This window comes from Panicum virgatum, chromosome 9N (genome assembly GCF_016808335.1).
Source record: "Panicum virgatum strain AP13 chromosome 9N, P.virgatum_v5, whole genome shotgun sequence".
Classification (NCBI taxonomy): domain Eukaryota; kingdom Viridiplantae; phylum Streptophyta; class Magnoliopsida; order Poales; family Poaceae; genus Panicum; species Panicum virgatum.
In genome coordinates, this window is record NC_053153.1 from 123,106 (window position 1) to 140,462 (window position 17,357).

Below are 17,357 nucleotides of genomic sequence, written 5' to 3' on the forward strand. Positions count from 1 at the left end.
GGATTGGGTGATTTTGGGATATAGGCCGACGATTCGAATTTGAAAGAAATTTTGATCGGCTCCCATTCACCCCCCTCTGGTCGCCGGCTTCGGTCCCACAACATATTACTACCTAATACTCCATATAGTAGTTCGTCACAAGAGCAGCTGGCCGGGTTCATGCATGCTTCATTTCTGCTGCAGCATGTATATTGTTTTCAGTAACAACGACGGCGATGAAGTATGTGATTATTGTACTGTATATGTTGGTGCGTGACCATACACATAATAAAAAATAGGTAGATTTTGTTGACCGTGGAATGGATCAAACAAAACAACTAATGTCAGACTGGGCATGCATGGGGCGGCGGCAGCGGCTCCGAGCAAGCAATGCAGGCTCTATATATAAACACCCTGCATTGCTTCATCATTCATCAATATGTATATGATAATACGTGGTCGTTGGTCTGCATGCGTACGTACTCCTAACTACTCCGATCCATGATGCCCGGCCGGCCAATGCGTGCATGAGAAAATTCAACCGGCACAACAAGCCGCATATCAATTCTTACCAGCTAGCTAGCTAGCTGCTATCTAGCTACTACTTGCCTTTAACAGGAGTATATAATAATAATGCCGTTATTGAATGGTGCTAGTTTTTTTTTTTAAGGAATGAATGGTACTAGTACTAGTAGCCAGTAGCTAGAGTTAGAGCAAACCTTCGCCGCCGGCTGCCGGCAGCGCACACATCACCCCAGCAAAGTGGTGGATCCCATCATCATTAAATTCTTTGTGCAACGTGGAAGCATTTGCACAGAGAAAGCTAGGGAACAAGATGCACAAATGGATTTCGGCAGCAAAAAGCGGGCGCCTCTCGTCTCTCTCATACTCTCTCTCTCCTCCTCCATGTAATATCTCGCTCGCTTGCAGGCACTCATTATATTTGCTCTTATTTAAATTTTGACATGAATATCGCGGTTTTAAAGAGAAAACATGGTCAAATTAGAAATAGTTTAACTCTTCGAAACAATTGGTGTCTCCTAGGCAGGAGCGCACCCGCCCGATCTCGACCCTAGCTGCATGCACGTTGGGGCACAACCTTTGCGAGCCACCATAGTGGTACCGGTGGACCCCTCTGTTGACCTTACCTAGTGAAATAAAAATGTTAGGGATATCAATAAGAATTTGTAAGTAGTGTTTACTTTGTAAGAAGAAACGGAACGGTGCAGTTTCATGAAGTGGGTTGATCCTGAATGGGATGGTAAGGCTCATTTTTTCTGGTAAAGCTCGTGAAGAGAGAGACACAAACTAAAAAGGATGCAAAGAAGTGGAAAAATAAATTGATAAAGGCTACTATGGAGCATGTAGAGACTGGCAATAAGATGAAGAAGGCACGGCGAAAACTGCACAAGCAAAGTGCTACAAAACGAGTTGAAGTTCCTCAGGAATTATAGGCACAATATTAAACTCGCACACACGCTCCTTGCTGGACATGTACTTGTGGTTGTTCTAGAATTGATGCTCGTGTCAAGACTAACTAGAAGGTTTAGGGGGGATAGTACTCTTATTTTTATAGCTAATGGTACTTTTGGTGTAAGTAGGAAAAAATAACTATTTATGAAAATGATACCGATATAATGGGTATATATTTTTTTTCTGATAGCGGTTCTAGTACTTTAGTTCATTCATTTTTTTAACAGAATTAGTTTTATTTATCCACATGAGTTACTTCCGGTAGTACTAATGAAAATGGAATGCGAGCAAAGTTGAAACCTCTATAAGATGATCAATGCATCATCGGATGAAGCAACTGGATAATATTTGTATTAAGTTGTGATGAAACAATTCATCATTTTTGTCATGTCACATAGGACATCCAATCAAATTATTGTCCAACATAGAATCTACGAAGGAGCAAATTTATGACTTTTAATGATGTTTTGTAGTTGTCATAGATTTAGTGATCACCGATACAAGGAACACCTCGAACTGTGGTTTATAAAGCTTGACTAGTGACGAATATTGCTTTGTTGTATGAACATCATGTTATAACATCAAAATTGTATTTATAACGTATTTCAATTCATCACTGATCAACAAATCTATTGTATGACATTCTATTCTCTTGCATCATGGAGACAATTCCATTATCTTCTTCTGCCATAGAAACATAGAATATAACTATATCAAATAAAATGGATATTTTACTAGTATCTGCCAGACCTGGGGCCACAGGATCGTGACATAGCACAGATATGTACAGGATAAGGTATGGAGCATGTCCCGTACTCTGACATCATGTAAAGTACTCCCTCCATCCCACAATATAAGCATTCCTAGCTATGTTTTTTATGTCCAGATTCATAGCATCTCTAATGCATCTGGACAAGTATTAGTCTAGGTACATAGAAGATGTTTTGAATCTCGTGAATAGCTAGGAATGCTTATATTATGGGATGGAGGTAGTACTTGAATACGAGTAGGATTAGTCGGTACAGAAGTAAACTACTCGGGAAGGACTTCTAGACTAGTATTGATTTAGGGTTTTCATGTAACCCTGTTTCCCCTAGGCTATATAAGGGCGGGCTAGGACCCCCTCTAAGGCATAAACCTATCTCAGGCAATACAAACCACCAAACAGAACGTAGGATGTTAAGCAACTCACGGCACGAACCTGTTTAAATCTTATGTTGCTTGCACCATCGTGTTCCAGATCTCGGCGACTCCCTGCCTAAAATATACTCCCTCCATCCCACAAAGAGTGTAGTTTTAGCATTCAAGTTTTATCACAGAGTGTAGTTTTAGCTTGTAATGATATTCATTTAATTAATGTAATACCAAGTACCAAGAAAGCATTGCATAGGAAAATGCATAGAGCTAATCAAATATTTAGTAGATATTAGTTTTCTAGTTCAATGCATATGCATTCATTGAGGATCCAGAAAACCAAATAAATAACACGATTTTCAACCATAACTGGTAGAAATAATTAGGAGCAACAAAATCATTTCTTTGGATGAGTAATGTGTCTGAAATTTTCTAAAACTACACTCTTTGCGGGACGGAGGGAGTACTACCTTAGGTGGAGGGAGTACTACCTTAGGTATCCGTAGATAGATTTGCTGGTAAAACACTAACAATATCTCTAATTAACCCAAACCTAATCCTCCTAGCTTCATGCATGTGCATAGTTAGTGGCTTAGGATCTTATAGACTTTTTTCACATGATGTTATTTCGACTACACTTTTCATTCACATTACTTCATCATATAATCCAATAATAATTTGACACTCCAAATTGTTTGATTTCTTATGACTTTATCTGTACCTTGAAGTTCCTTCAAGTTGTAGCTTCTTCACTCTAGCAAATGTTCTTTGGCCCAAGTTATCACTTAACCGTCACCTTTTGCCCAAGTCCTTGCTTGACTTCTTCATCCTATCTTGACATTCAATAAGCTTTGCCTTACTTTCAAACATCAACACCATGATCTTAGAATATAATTTTAATTTATTTGTAATATATTTATAAGGTTAATTACAAGTTGCAAACTTGGCACGGGAAAACTAACACAAGGAGAAGCACCTCCCTGAGCGGCCACAATGGATGCCATTCCTCCGATATAATACCTTAAAATGTAAAATGTATAGTAAGTGATATAGAACTGAGTGTATTATGTCTTTTTTCTCCATTACTGTCTCAATATCAATCAAAAGGCTTCAGAGTGCTTCATAAGCAGCGGCGGCTGCAGTTGCAACTCTACTAGCTGATTGTAGACTGTAGTCGGCCGAGCAGCGAAAGCTGCAGCAAGCATACTTTGGATGCTACCATAACCATTTACTCCCTCTGTTTTTATCTACATACCGTTTGATTTGTCCTAAATCAATATTAGTCAGTTTTGATCAAATCTATAAAAAAATATAGTAACAATTATACTACCCAATATATGCACTATCAATATATATTTCGTAGTGAGTTCAATAAAACAAGTTTAATATTATAAATGTTGTTATTTTTCTCTATAAATTCGGTAAAATTGGTTAAATTTGATTTACAATAAACCTAATACGTTGGAATTTAAGATTGCTATAGTGACTACGGAATCAATATCAGAGTTTTTTTCCCTTAAACCGTTAAACGGAATCAATCTCAGATTGTGACTTGGAGAAACCTTGCAAAGGGTAAAGTTATTTTTATTCATTATTATTTTGGAGAAATTCTTACCGTAGTATAATACGGTGTGAAACATGATTGCTAAAGTACCATCGAAAACAATATCTTGCGTATCCGGAACATTATTGCTAACGGGTGCGGATGCAAATTTGCCTATTTCGTTGGGGGTGTTTAGTTGGTGAAAAAGTTTGGGTTTGTTAATTGTAGCACGTTTTATTGTTACTTAATAATTAATGTCCAGTCATAGATTAATTAATATCATTATATTCATCTCGTAGGAATCAGTTATACTATGTAATTAGTTATTTTTTCCAACTACATTTAATGTTTTATACATACATTTGAAAATTTGAAAATTTAATGTGACGGGTAGGAAGGGGGGCTAAACGGTGCCCGGGTAGTTCTCAGCAGTAGTACTCCCTCACTGACATGTAGGGTCGGACCTATGTGTCAGTGACCCAACAGAAGTACAGCAGAGATCCGTGCCCCGTTATTGCCGACTCTTTACTGTCTGCGGCTGCGCCTTTTCCGCATGCTCCGCCAAGCAGCAGCAGCAGCAGGAGGAGGCGGCGGCTAGCAGCAGAAGAGCAGACCAACAAGAGTCGGAGAAGCCTCCCCTAGCTTCGCTATGCAGCCCATCAAGGTGTACGCCGACCGGCGGTCGCAGCCCTCCCGAGCCGTCATCATCTTCTGCAGGTATTCCGTTCGGTTTAGTCATCTGGTCGCCGATTCTTGATTTCAACCACCGCTTGCAGGGTGAATCAGATCGATTTCGAGGAGATCACGGTGGATCTGTTCAAGTCTCAGCACCTCACCGCCGAATTCAGAAGTACCATCCCCAGACCCTCCTGATTCTATTCGTTTTCCCTTCTCGAGAGGAGAGGGCAATGGGGGGTTGTAATTCTTCCAACTTGGTCAAATTGAGCGGCAATTCTATGCGAGAATACTTGCCTATCTGCGTCCCGTTGCTAAACTCATCTCATTAGTATATGCAGTGCTGCTCGAGGTACGCTGATTGCTTCTTTTGTCTCTTCAGAAATAAACCCGATGGGACAAGTGCCTGCAATTGTTGATGGAAGATTCAAACTATTTGAGAGGTACACCCTCTCAAAGCTTTGACCAACTCTCTTGATTTATTATTTGCTTTCTTACCTTCTCAAACTTTGCTGAAAGGTCATCCACTAACAACCACATACATAGACTCGGTGCATTTGACTTGATACTTAGTTTTTCCTTGTTTTCTGTCGATATCATGTTCTAACATTTTTTTTCTTTGCCTTTTACGTATTGTTTAGAAGCTGACATATTTTAGGCTGTCCGCACTAGGATCCTCTAAAGGATCCTGCAGTACGCCTTTAGCGGAAATTTTGCTGCAGCAGGGCACGGTAAGCGGTCCGCTACCAAAGTGGAAGAGAGCGATTCCTCCAAATCCAGCGGACTCCCCGTTCCTTCTCTAGAGAGTCACGTGGCGCGGGGCCCACCGCAGCGCTTTGCTCCTCCGCGGCCGCGGAGGCCGCGAGGAGCCTCACTGCTCGGTGCTCGCCGCTTGCCGCCACCGTGCCTCCGTCATGTGCTCCGCCACCGCCTGCCGCCGGGCAAGAACGGAGCAGAGGCAAGCTGGGGGAGAGAGAGGGGAGAGGTGGAGACGGAGGCGGGGAGGGGGAGTAGATAAGGTTGGATGGGTCCACTCGTCAGTCATAGTAGTGAGGGTGGGTAGAGTAGATTTGAGTAGGAAATGTTGATGACTGGGATATAGAGGATGAGATATTGAGTATGACGAGTGCGGGAGAAATGAGAATAGAGGAGAGAATCTCGATGACTAGCACAGAATATTCTTTTTAGAAGATGGATTTAGAGTATGACGAGTGTGGATAGCCTTATTCTTATAAGCGCAAATAGGGATTGAGGAGGTATCTAATACCTAAACGAAAATATTCTAGACTTACTAGTGAAGTTGTTTAATTACTTTATGATATAACTAGGATTCTAGGATCACCCGGTTACTGTCATATATGTAATTGTTTTTTACATGCTTAAACTATGCTTCTAGTTGTTATGTTATTTGATCTTTGATGATGAAATTTGTCCTCTTGTGACAGTCATGCTATTTTGAGGTACCTCGCATCCGTGTTCCCCGGAGTTGCAGATCATTGGTGCGTTACATATCAGTAGTGTCACTCAACTTTTTTCATTTTCTAAAAGTGCTGCTTATTTTGGGATAAACTGCTCTGTTTTTTTTTGGTTGGTGCTGTGTTACATAATGTAATTTATGTCTATTTTATTTATCACAAGTTCTTTAGCCATTGTTGGAGTCTTTCAACCATCAGATTGTTCAAATTGAAATGTGAATATAATGATTCATTTAGTAACATTTTAGATTCAGAGTTTCCATTGAATAGCTCCGGTTTACTTCTGTGCCACTGAATATCAGCTTTTGTTCATTATATGCCATCAGCACCATTAGAGCTATGTTAGTTGATGTAAAAAGGCACTTTTGCCCCTGCATATGGGCTCTTGCTGCTGTTTCGGGTTCTGCTTGTGCAGTGGTGCTGCTATTATTTGTACAGCTCTTGCATCAGCTGCTGCTGCTTCTAGTTAGGTCTGGTGGTGGATGCACTGCCGGTGCAGTTTGCTAAGTCAAAATGAGACCGAAATATTACATATACACAGGAATCATGTTCAGAAGAGCAGATGAAAGCAAATTACACATACAAGTAGCATGTCCATCTCCCAAGTGAGAGTGAAATAACACATTCAAGTATTTTGAGAGGTTGGGACTTGGGAGGGAAATATTACATATACACAGGAATCATGTTCAGAAGAGCAGACAAAAGCAAATTACACATACAAGTAGCATGTCCATCTCCCAAATGAGAGAAGATTTACACATTCAAGTAGCATGTCCATCTCCCAAATGTGAGTGAAATAACACATTCAAGTATTTTGAGAGGTTGGGACTTGGGGGTATTTGAGTGTATATGTTAAGGAAAGGCATAGTATAAGCATTTCTGAGAAAGTTCCTGCAATGACATAGTATAAGTGTTTAATGAAGTTTAGTCTAACGTGTAAGGCATGATTACACTGCTTGGATGCTACACCAGGATTGCCCCCAAGCACACAATCAACCAATAGATTGTCAATCAAGTGTTTTAGGATCATCGTTGGTGCAAGATATCAGATGTGGGACTCTGTTGGGCTCGTCACTCTGCAGCAGGAGATCCAGGATCGACAGCCATGAGCTCCTCCAGCCTTGAGCCAATTCTCGGTCCGCGCACTTCGCTTTGGGAGGGGGGGGGGGGTTGCAAATTCTTGTGCGTCCTCGACTCTTAGTCCCCGCTCGATTGCTGTTGACCTTGGTCGAAGGCAGCACAGCGCTTTCATGGCTTGACATGATAATGCATTTGTCAGTTGTGATGAGAGTTCTATATCTTCCTTGGTAATTCAAGTGACTGCTAATATCCTTTTTCATATAGGTATCCTGCTGACTTGTTCACCAGAGCCAAAATTGAGTCAATCTTGGATTGGCATCACTCAAATTTGCGTCGTGGTGCAGGTGAGAGCCAAGGTTACTCATGGGTTTGGTGCTGCTGCGGAGTTATGATTCGCCATGTAGGGTGTTTGGTTTGCATCCAATGATGGGTGGTTAGTTCATCATGGGGTCATGCCAAATCTTTGAAACGATGATTCTATTTCTTATTTTTGTACCAGCCTTGTGCTTATAAGAGACATGATGATGATGGAACAACCCCACACTATTCCTAAAGCTGAAGTGGTTTATGCTTGGGGTTGGCACTATATAATCTATTAACCATTTTGTTCCTCAGACCAGAAACCTTAATGTGTTTGCTAGAAATTATGCCAATGAGTTTATTTGTCGATGAAATTAACTATGCTTCAGAACTGTGATGAGCATCTACAGTTTCCAGCAGACACATAATCACGAAATTTGTCTCAACTGAGCCCTTTTGATTGTTTGTACTTGCAGCAACCCTTGTAATGCACACAGCACTGGCTCCCTTTCTTGGTCTTGCGACAAGTCCTCATGTTGTAAAACAAGCAGAAAAACTTCTAATGCAGTCACTAGGAAGGATTGAATCAGTGTGGCTGAAGGGTGATGCAAAGTTCTTGCTAGGTAGCCCCCAGCCATCAATTGCAGATCTGAGCCTTGTTTGTGAAATAATGCAATTGGAGGTATGTGTGTTTCCTGTTACTATTTTGAGTGCTGTTCTGACTTGTGAGATTGTTCTTAGCGGCAATATGTAGCTTTGCAGATCCTTGGCGATGACGAACGTGACCGATTTCTGGGAGCTCATGAGAAGATCCTCATCTGGATGGATAATGTGAAGAAAGCCACCAGCCCTCATTTTGAGGAAGCCCATGAGCTCCTTTTCCAAGTGAAGGCCAGCATGCTAAGCAATGCTGCTGCAGCAAACCAGACTTCTGAGCCAAGCACGAAGCTCAAAATTGTGTCAAAGCTCTGAGATGTAGCACCAAAAGAACTACAGAAAGGGGAAGATACTGTTGCAACTTGCAAGTATAAATAGAACATTGCAATAAGCGTCGGGAAGAGATTATGGGCGCTGTGAAAATTGTGGTGCGTTGCATAGATCAGCAAGTAACCCCCACCTTACAAGTGGTTCCTTGCGGATCATACTGATGAAAATTTAAAACAAAACTGGACTTGTATGAAAACTGTTTATCTACGCTGTACATGATCCTTACTAGTGCATCCCTCCTTACTGATAAATCATTGTTTACTGTGCTCAACATAGTCATGCTTTCAGGTTTTATTCCATTTGGATTTGGCTTTGGTTTGGAATTTGGACCTGTGCTTCAAGTGCGAGCCCTTTCACCTCGTCCTCTATACTCTAACATGAAATGACAGGAGCTAGTCCTGCTCATGGTTTATCATAACTTATAAGAAGGGAAATTGCTACTGTTCATTCCAGTATGAGTATATGACTATAGAACACTCTACAGCAACAACCACAGGTTTGTTCCAAGGGAATATCTATTTTTGTCTAGCTGCACAAGCTCCAACCACTCTACTCTTGGTACAGAGATGACACGGCATCTAGTCCATCTTGAATCTGTGCGAAAACTTCTCCAGGCTCTCCTTGCAGTCGTCTATTACCCTCCTCGACTTATCACCAATGATAGAACCAAATGCACATACACCGCCCTGCACTTCTGCTGATACCTTGTTTGCCTTCGAAGCAGCAGCAGTCCCAAACTCAGTACACCAATGCCTTGCATCTGCTGCTTGCTGCTTTAGGCTTGCAATGAAGAACCTCACATGCTGCATCACTCTCTCCAACGCATCACAAGACCGCACTTTCATCTTGGCACACATTGACTTTAGCTTCTCCAGAAAAGATTCTGCCCTGTTGATAGCTTCATCAACTGGATGTTCTTTGCCAGCACTAGCCCATGTGACTCCAGCTGAAGCATCGTCCCCAAGTCCTCCTTCAACAATAACTTTGATTCCTTGACGCTCCCATTGGTTCCGAGCCTCCTCAAGGGCCCGTGCGTGCTCCCGAGCCTTTTTCGCTTCCTCCTCCGCCCAAGCCCTGGTTAAAGAGGGTATGTCAATTGATACAGGATAATTGATATAACATCAGAAGAGCATTCTCCTTCTGATAAAGCCTATCAGCTAATTCATGCAGCAAGAAAATGCAGATTATGATACCATTGGCCGTCTCGAATAAAAAAGCTGGAAATCCTTCATAAAATAGTTAGCATGAACTTAAGACCGTGAGTATGGTTAGCATGAACTTAAGACCGTGAGTATACTTTAAGTTCCGAAAGAAGATGCATCTAAGAGTATATCAATCACCAGCATAATTTTATAATATTCTTAGTAATTTATGTGATATCCAGGATGTTGCAAGTCTCCAGCATCATCGCTACAAATACAAGTCCCCAGAAGAAAGTTAATTGCCCAAACTTCAAAGTCCGAGCGGATCAGGAGTTGAACATTAAACTATATGATGTCCAGAATAACAGAAACTTTATCTCAGATAAGAAACCAGTAAAACACATTGTCTGTACTAAAATGCAGAGACAACATACAACCCAAAAACAGGTTGGGGATCAGGGAAAATAAATTTAGTGTAGAGGAAATCTCGAGTGTCAAGAATTCTTGCCTGGCCATAGATAATGCCTTCCTCTCCACTTCAAGCTCATATTGAAGTTGCACAACAGCCAGGTTTTCATTCTCTATTTCCTTTTGGAGTTTCTCAATCCTACTCTTCTCGAATGAGATCTCCACCTTCTTGCTCAGTACACTGTGTAGCTGTTCCTCTACTTCACTCCTCAACTTTGATAGAACTTCCATTTCAGATTCAACAGCAGCTCTGCCCCTGAGAAGAATGTTCTTTTCTTCTTCTCTCTCTGCTCTCAATCTATCAAGTTCCATCCTTGCTTCTTCAGCTAGTTTTTCAAGGGTCTCTACCTTTTCTCTTTCCTTTTTAAGATCCCTTTCGAAACTTGCATTAAGATCTTTCTCAACCTGAGCAACCAATGCACCATGTGCACTTACAGCTGCTTCAGCTATTTTCTCTGCCTCAATACGAGCAAGCTCCTCCAGAACCACCTCAGTGGAATCACCAGTAGAAATTGCCAGGGCAGCTTGTCCTTTCGTGACAGGTTTGTCTGGTTGGAAGAGTCTTGTAAAACCTTCAACAAAAGAGGTTTAGAAATAACCCAGAATCTACACAGGAAGATCAATTATATACAGAGCTTACCAAAGGCAAGAGCTGTAATGCTCTGGTCTCCAGCAGCCAAGTCAGCAACCAAAGCAGGCCAGGCAGCTGTGTCTATCTTATCAATGTCTATATAGCCAGATGCTTTGTACAAAGACTGAGAGAGCATTAGCGTAAGTATAGGCAGCTGATTTAAAGAGAGGATTCTGAATGATAAGATATTTTTCATTTCTTACATTTCTGTCAACTTCAGGTAGTTGCCTCTTATCCAGGGCCATTTTCCAAGTCACAAGGTCTTGACGTGACAGACAGCTGCAAGGAAGATTAGGGCTTTGATGAGAGCAAACAAGAGAGCGAGCCGGATGCAACTGAATGACCATCACCTCTCGGGGGAAAACAAGTTATGATCATCCTGAAGATCTTCTGGCAAATTCATATCAGATCTTGAAAGCTTGCTAGAAATCAATCCAGCTTCTGCTAAGCCTACGGGTATATTGAAATCAATAAGAATGACATAGCATTCCACAATGATGATTCACTAATCAAACTTAAAGATGTGGTTTTTTTTTCAGGAAAAATATTTGCATGCCTCACCTTGTATGAAAGGAAAATCAGGATCTTCAGGTGTCACATCATCAAATGCAAGTTCAGTGACATTATCAATATACATTGCCGGATACACTTTCGAGAAAGTGTTCCTGTTTGGAATCCAGAAGAACAAGCTGGTTAATGGAATGGTCACGTAAGAAAGGAAAACTGAAAATCTAACTGCAAGAAGCAATAAGCTTAGATAGATCAAGAAAGTGAAGCCATTTGCTCAAATGGGAAACAAAGAAAGAAAAATGAAACAATACTGCATATCTCCCTGCTTGGGAGGTCAATTGATGCAGAAGAAAAGATATGCACCTTGAAAGGCAATTGCTTGCAACTACCAACCATCGAGCATACTCACGTCGGGTACACAGGTCGCCAGCTCGAGCACCAGGTTCGATCACCTTAAAGGAGGGTAAATTGTCAGGCAACTAGTTTCATATACTTAAATAAAGATTTGCTGCCTAACAAACAACTCCATTATGCAGTTTACATCATGCAAATGAGATGCTGCAACATATAGTGTGATACTTATCAATGGTGCCAATGGCAGTTCAGGTCAGCACAACAAACACCATTGGCTCAGGGCTAAATAGAGAAGAGAAGGAGGGAGTGGACTCATGAAAGATACCTTTAGAATTTGAAGTGCAGCTACTGCATTTTCCTGGGTTGGGTCAACAGAAGCTGGAACCAAAATCTGCCCAGCGGGCACCTGTGAAGCAGTGGATACTAGACAGGGAGCAGGAATTCCAGCAGAAGAAAAAGATTGGTCAGGAGGTGTGGACTTGAATGATTTGTTTTGGTTTTCTGATTCACTTTCCCTTTTATATGGATCCTTTGCTAAAATTTCCTCCCCGCCTCCTGGCTCGCTACTCCCCATAGGTAAATCATTCAAGCCAGGTCCAGGTGAGTGCATTCCATCCACACTTACATGCTCTATATAATCAGGCAATGTGGACGGATAAGCTTCATCATTGTTATGAATGTCTGGATTCTGCTCGATACCTTTGTCCTCTGGGTGAGATGCCACTAAGACACCACCGCTAGAGATCTCTCGGATGGGCACAATATCATCTGAATCTAGCACCATCGCATCTGATGTCGCTTCTAGATTAGGAATTTCCTCAGAGCCTGCACCGTCAAGTTTGCAAGCATCCTGAGCATATTCAGCTGAGATGGGCAAAGGAGGAGGTAGCAGCGGACTTTGAGGGCCATCTGGAGCAACGAGATTGTCAGCCTGACATGCTTGTTCACTGATAATGTGGTTACCATTAGTATTGAGCTCAGTGTTTTGCAGAGGGAGCTCCATTTTACACTCAGCTGGTCCCCCCGGTAACTCGTTTGATTCTAGAGGTGGAATTAACTCATATGTACCCTTTCCCATCTCGAAGCTGTCGTTGCCCTCCTTGCAATCAGTTGGTGAGGAACCCTGGGCATCTTCCCTCATAGAATTCTCTTTGTGGGGGTCATAATCAGAGTAAGATTCCGTAGCAGCGCTATCTGAAGATAAGTTGTGCATTTTTCCTGCACAGAGAACCAATAGACAGCAGCAAGTGGGAAGGTGAGCGGGATGTTCTTGGAGAAGGGATTGAAAAGCACAAGGCATTGCTAGGAATAGGGTTAGTAGAAAGAAAAGTAAGAGAATGGGATGCGAACCAGCTGCGTAGTTGCCGCTGCTTCTGATGGAGACTGCAGCAAAGGTAAGGCCGGCGAAGAAGAAAAACGCAGCAAGCCCAGGTCCTAGAAGCCCTGAGGAGGAGGAGGAGCAGAAACTTGAAACAATTCGATTGACCGACCCAGGTGCAAGTGCTGCCTAGATGGGATGGATGAGTAAGGAGAAGAAGAGGAATCGAACGAGTGTGACTCACCTCCTGCTGGTCCGAACCCTAAAGGAGATTGGTCGTCGGCGTCGGCGTCGGAGGACCAGCCAGCGAAGGAGTTGGCCGACGGCGAACCAGGAGACGCTCGGACGGTGCGGAGGCGCGGGGGCGAGAGGAGGAGGAGGACACGAGCTGGCGGTGGGGCAGGGGGCGGGTGGCGAAGGAGGCGGAGCTGGAGGCAGCAGGCCATCTTGCCCGCGCCCGGGTAGGCAGCTAAAGCGGGCATCTTGCGGTTCGTTGTGGAGGGGTCAGGGGAAGGCAGGGGGCAGCTACGTGCTGCTGCTGCTGCTGAGCTGCCTCGCCCGCCGGCGCCGGAGCAGAGGAGGACGAGTGGACGACGACTGGAAAGCCAAGAGAAAGATAGGGGGAGCTGAAGCCTGAAGCTGAGCACCCACCACGGCCACACCGACCTACCCAGCAGCCTCTCTCACTATTCTATTGATGATGATTGGAAATATTATACGAAGACGGCCCAGCCCAGCTGCGTATCTCACTTTAGGCCCAAGGCAGCTCTTGAGGTGCATGCGCATGGCCCCCCGCCGGTATGGCCGCTCGCCCGCTGCCTGCCATTGCCATTGCCATTCCTCTTGTCCTGTTCCTGCCCTGCCACTGCCAGCCTGCTTCTTCTCTCTCTCGGAATCGAATTCAACCCAATCTAATTCAGTTGAAGGCGTCGAGCAAGACGGACGCATTGGTAATCGATCATGCGTGCATCCCGATCCCGGCTAGCTGGTAATAATGATCCATCTCATCATGCATGCATCTCCTCCCAGGCCAGTTGAGTTCCAAATTTCCAATGGCCGCCGCAGCGCACGCCCTCCTCTGGCGACGCCACCGGTGGACGGCCCTGCGCTCCCTGCTCCTCGTGGCTCTGCTCCACCGCCTCCACTGCTTGGCCTTCCTCGCCGCCTCGTCTCCCGTGTGGCTGCTCGCCGCCTTCCTCCTCGGCGTCGTCCTCGTCCACAGCGAGCCGCCGCTCATGCTCGCGGCAGCGTCAGCGTCAGAGGACCGCCACCTCTACAAGAGATCCGCAACCGGAGGCGGCAGCTCCTCCGGCGACAGCTCGGACGGCGGATCCTCGGTCACCAGCATGGAGGAGGACGAGCATCTCCATCTCGTCGGCGAGAAAGAGGAGGAGGTCGTCAAGGCGGCGGCCGTGGCCTGGACGGCGGACGACGAGCGCAGCATCCAGAGCATCGGCTCGCTGGAGCTGGAGAGGGACGCCAGGCTGGAGAAGCTCATGTCCAGGCGCAGCGGCGGCAGCATCCACCGGAACCTCATCGACCTCGACATCCACATCCCCAAGGACCCCTTGCTGACCACCAGCAAGAGCAACCCCTTGGGCTTGGACCACCACCATCACGACGACCCCTGCTCGGCCCCCTCGGCCCTGCTCGGCCACAGCAACCCCTTCGATTTCGATGTCCATGGCGGCCACCAAAGGGATCGGGACCCGGAACCGGAAATAATAATGCTGAGACGGCACGAGAGCTTCACGGCCGGCGCCGCCCCTCCCCCTCCTTCGTCGCGCTTCAGGCGCCCCTACTTCGTCGCCGACGTGCCGGGGGGTGGAGGCGGGGACGACGCCGGCAGCAGCGACAACTCCAACTCCTCCTCGAGCCCGTCGTCCTCTGCGGCCAGCGACCAGCAGCAACAAGCCGCGGTCAAACTAGCAGTAGAAAATGAAGCAGCAGCAGCAGCAGCGCCCAACGGGATGGGGGTGGCGGTGGACGTGGAGCTCATCAGTGACTCCTCTGACGACGACAGCATGTCGCTGCCGGGCGATGATGCCGCCGGGGCCGGCAGCCTGATCATGAACAACCCCCGTGATGAGGACGAGGAGGACTCATTCGAAGTGGAGAGCATCACGCAGCAGGTGGCTGCAGGTACGTACGCGTACCTGCTAGCTCTGGATCGAGTGACTTGCTGCACATGCTAGCTCAAACTGATGGATGCGCAGCCGAGCGTCAGCAGCAGCCGCCCCGTGATGTCAACGTCATGCGAGGGCAGGAAGAGGAGGACGCGAGCATCAGCGTCAGCAGCTGCAGCAACAGCAAGGAGTGGGTGGCGCCCACTACGCTGGAGGAGAGCGAGAAGAGGGAGCACCACCACATCACGGGCCCTGTTGCCGTCACCGGCAACAACGACGCCGCCACGGCCACTGCAGCAGCAGTGGTCGCAGCCGCAGAGCCACCACGGGCAGCAGCAGCAGCGCCGCCACCGGCCGCAGCGGCGCCAGCGCCATCACGGGCGCCATCAGCGAAGCCGAGCAGCAAGTCCAAGGCGACCTCCAAGAAGGCTGTCTTCGGCTTCTTCCGAAAATAATGACTGTTTTTCCTCTCTCACTCTCCCTCTCCCTCTCTCTCCCTCAAGCTTGTACTTGTACACAAACAACCAATCCAATTCTCAAAGGAAAAAGAAAGGAATCCAGGATTCAGATTCTTACTTAAAAGCATGCAATGCGGTTGGGTTACATTTACATCCAAAGAAAGCAATCCCTTGCTTCCCATCCTACTATCCTAGGCAACACAGCAGCAGCATGGATGATGCAATGCAGTATTTCCTATTCTTAAACCACCAAGCAAGCAAACTCGTCCAGCTGAAAGCTCTACACATCACAGCTCCCACCCCTCCAGATTCAGGCAGGCAAGCAAGCAAGGAAACCAACGCCATGAACTCCACCTTGCCATCTATCTCCTTCCAATCCCCCTGTTTCAAGCTTCAATCAGCTCCTCGATTGCGCCTCCGGCCTCCTCGACGACAGGAGACAGGAGGCGCTCACACAAGGAAACCAGGAGTCCAGGACTTCCCTTTAAGCCTGTATACGCAGCACTCGGACCAGACAGAAATGGCGGACTCAACAACCCCGACCGCAGAGGTGCCACCTTACCATCTTCACCCCTGTCAGATGTCGTCCAGGAGTTCTACTACTCCCTCAATGAGAAGAACAGCAAAAGGCTGGATAAGTTGATTGCCCCTGATTGCGTCATCGAGGATACCGCATATTATAAGCCACTGGATGTCAAGGTTATTTTCTCATCTGCTTCAGCATCTGTATTTCAAGGCCCAACGCAATTCCCCTGCATGTTTAGATTGGAGCATTAAACTATTAGGGTCAGGTTCCTGTACTTAATAAGCTCACAAAAGAGGGGGTAAAAAAAATATCTCAATGCAGTACACCCATATCTACTTCAAAAGACTGATGGAATCCATGGGAAAGAATGTCAAATTTGCCATCGATGAGGTTTGTCAAGGTGCAGAGCACACCGCCGCAGTAATGTGGCACCTTGGTAAGATCCTTCATTAGGAATTCAAAATAACAAAGTGATGCGGAAATCCGATAGGACAATCGGATAATGATGCCATCATGTTGCTTGTTACAGAATGGAATGGATACACCATCCCCTTTACCAAGGGCTGCAGCTTCTACATATGTTCAGAAAATGGAGAGGTGCTTCTTATCAGGTAGCTGAGATCAATATCCTCCCAGTAGCAATTCCACCTCTCCCTCTCTCTTGTCTCTCTTTCATTTTTACTATTTGCATTAAGCTAGTGGCTTTACTATTATTTTTTAAAAGGCAGAATTTGCCACAGGACATGATTTGCTATTTAGACGTTCAATAATTGTGCCTAGGTACCTTCACAAATCTTGGCTCTTTGCCACAGCACACGGAAACCATTAGAATAGTATTTCTGTGATTTCAGTGAAAGAAAAGTTTGTAAATGGCACTCATGTGAAGCGCCCCGACCCGAAGATCAAGGCTAAACCATGTATTAATTACCGAATAAGGTCTCCGGCATAATACATGTTACATCAAGTGGAGTCCAGAGTCATACAGAGCTTTATTCAACACGTACACGAGGGGTGAAGTGACAACACAACGCTACACAGAACAACCATAGAATAACGACTAGAATGACGGCATGGAGGACTAGCTCTTCATCCATCACGGTTCCACTCGATCAGCTTGGGTGCGGACACGATCTACTCGTAGTCTTCTGGCACAAAGTCAGGATCCACTGGAGAAAAAA

General features: G+C 45.3%; 4 protein-coding genes across 5 annotated transcripts; 3 read left to right on the forward strand and 1 right to left on the reverse strand.

Annotated features, from left to right (window-relative positions):
- Positions 1–4,633: 4,633 nt before the first annotated feature.
- Positions 4,634–8,897, forward strand: LOC120690754 (glutathione S-transferase T1-like). 2 transcript variants are annotated; one of them, XM_039973547.1, is made up of 7 exons: positions 4,634–4,846; positions 4,906–4,979; positions 5,187–5,247; positions 6,250–6,303; positions 7,624–7,703; positions 8,136–8,341; positions 8,414–8,897. In XM_039973547.1, exons 1-7 carry the CDS (start codon positions 4,779–4,781, stop codon positions 8,492–8,494), a joined length of 624 nt encoding a protein of 207 aa, XP_039829481.1. In that variant the 5' UTR covers positions 4,634–4,778; the 3' UTR covers positions 8,495–8,897. The 2 variants fall into 2 exon arrangements, with proteins under 2 accessions (XP_039829481.1, XP_039829480.1); XM_039973546.1 differs by having other exon boundaries at positions 4,635–4,846; positions 8,422–8,897.
- A 122-nt stretch (positions 8,898–9,019) lies between these two features.
- On the reverse strand, positions 9,020–13,709 carry LOC120690753. Its single transcript, XM_039973545.1, has 10 exons — positions 13,314–13,709; positions 13,102–13,194; positions 12,077–12,969; positions 11,761–11,849; positions 11,449–11,552; positions 11,238–11,337; positions 11,091–11,166; positions 10,897–11,011; positions 10,297–10,828; positions 9,020–9,720 (listed from the first exon to the last, which is right to left on the reverse strand). Exons 1-10 carry the CDS (start codon positions 13,549–13,551, stop codon positions 9,225–9,227), a joined length of 2,736 nt encoding a protein of 911 aa, XP_039829479.1. The 5' UTR covers positions 13,552–13,709; the 3' UTR covers positions 9,020–9,224.
- A 412-nt stretch (positions 13,710–14,121) lies between these two features.
- On the forward strand, positions 14,122–15,582 carry LOC120692977. Its single transcript, XM_039976383.1, has one exon. The coding sequence runs from the start codon at positions 14,122–14,124 to the stop codon at positions 15,262–15,264; it is 1,143 nt and encodes a 380-aa protein (XP_039832317.1). The 3' UTR covers positions 15,265–15,582.
- On the forward strand, positions 15,324–15,650 carry LOC120692980. The gene has a single exon (XM_039976386.1). It carries the CDS (start codon positions 15,324–15,326, stop codon positions 15,648–15,650), a length of 327 nt encoding a protein of 108 aa, XP_039832320.1.
- Positions 15,651–17,357: the final 1,707 nt, after the last annotated feature.

Bases quoted from the DNA above. Each gene is read 5' to 3' on its own strand.
- LOC120690754 (XM_039973546.1), top strand. From the start codon at position 4,779: ATGCAGCCCATCAAGGTGTACGCCGACCGGCGGTCGCAGCCCTCCCGA. The intron at 4,847-4,905 runs GTATTCCGTTCG...CACCGCTTGCAG, and splicing joins GCCGTCATCATCTTCTGCAG to GGTGAATCAGATCGATTTCG. The intron at 7,704-8,135 runs GTGAGAGCCAAG...TTGTACTTGCAG, and splicing joins AAATTTGCGTCGTGGTGCAG to CAACCCTTGTAATGCACACA.
- LOC120692977 (XM_039976383.1), top strand. From the start codon at position 14,122: ATGGCCGCCGCAGCGCACGCCCTCCTCTGGCGACGCCACCGGTGGACG.
- LOC120692980 (XM_039976386.1), top strand. From the start codon at position 15,324: ATGCGAGGGCAGGAAGAGGAGGACGCGAGCATCAGCGTCAGCAGCTGC.
- LOC120690753 (XM_039973545.1), bottom strand. From the start codon at position 13,551: ATGCCCGCTTTAGCTGCCTACCCGGGCGCGGGCAAGATGGCCTGCTGC. The intron at 11,850-12,076 runs GTATCTTTCATG...CCCTCCTTTAAG, and splicing joins CTGCACTTCAAATTCTAAAG to GTGATCGAACCTGGTGCTCG. The intron at 11,012-11,090 runs GTAAGAAATGAA...ATGCTCTCTCAG, and splicing joins TACCTGAAGTTGACAGAAAT to TCTTTGTACAAAGCATCTGG.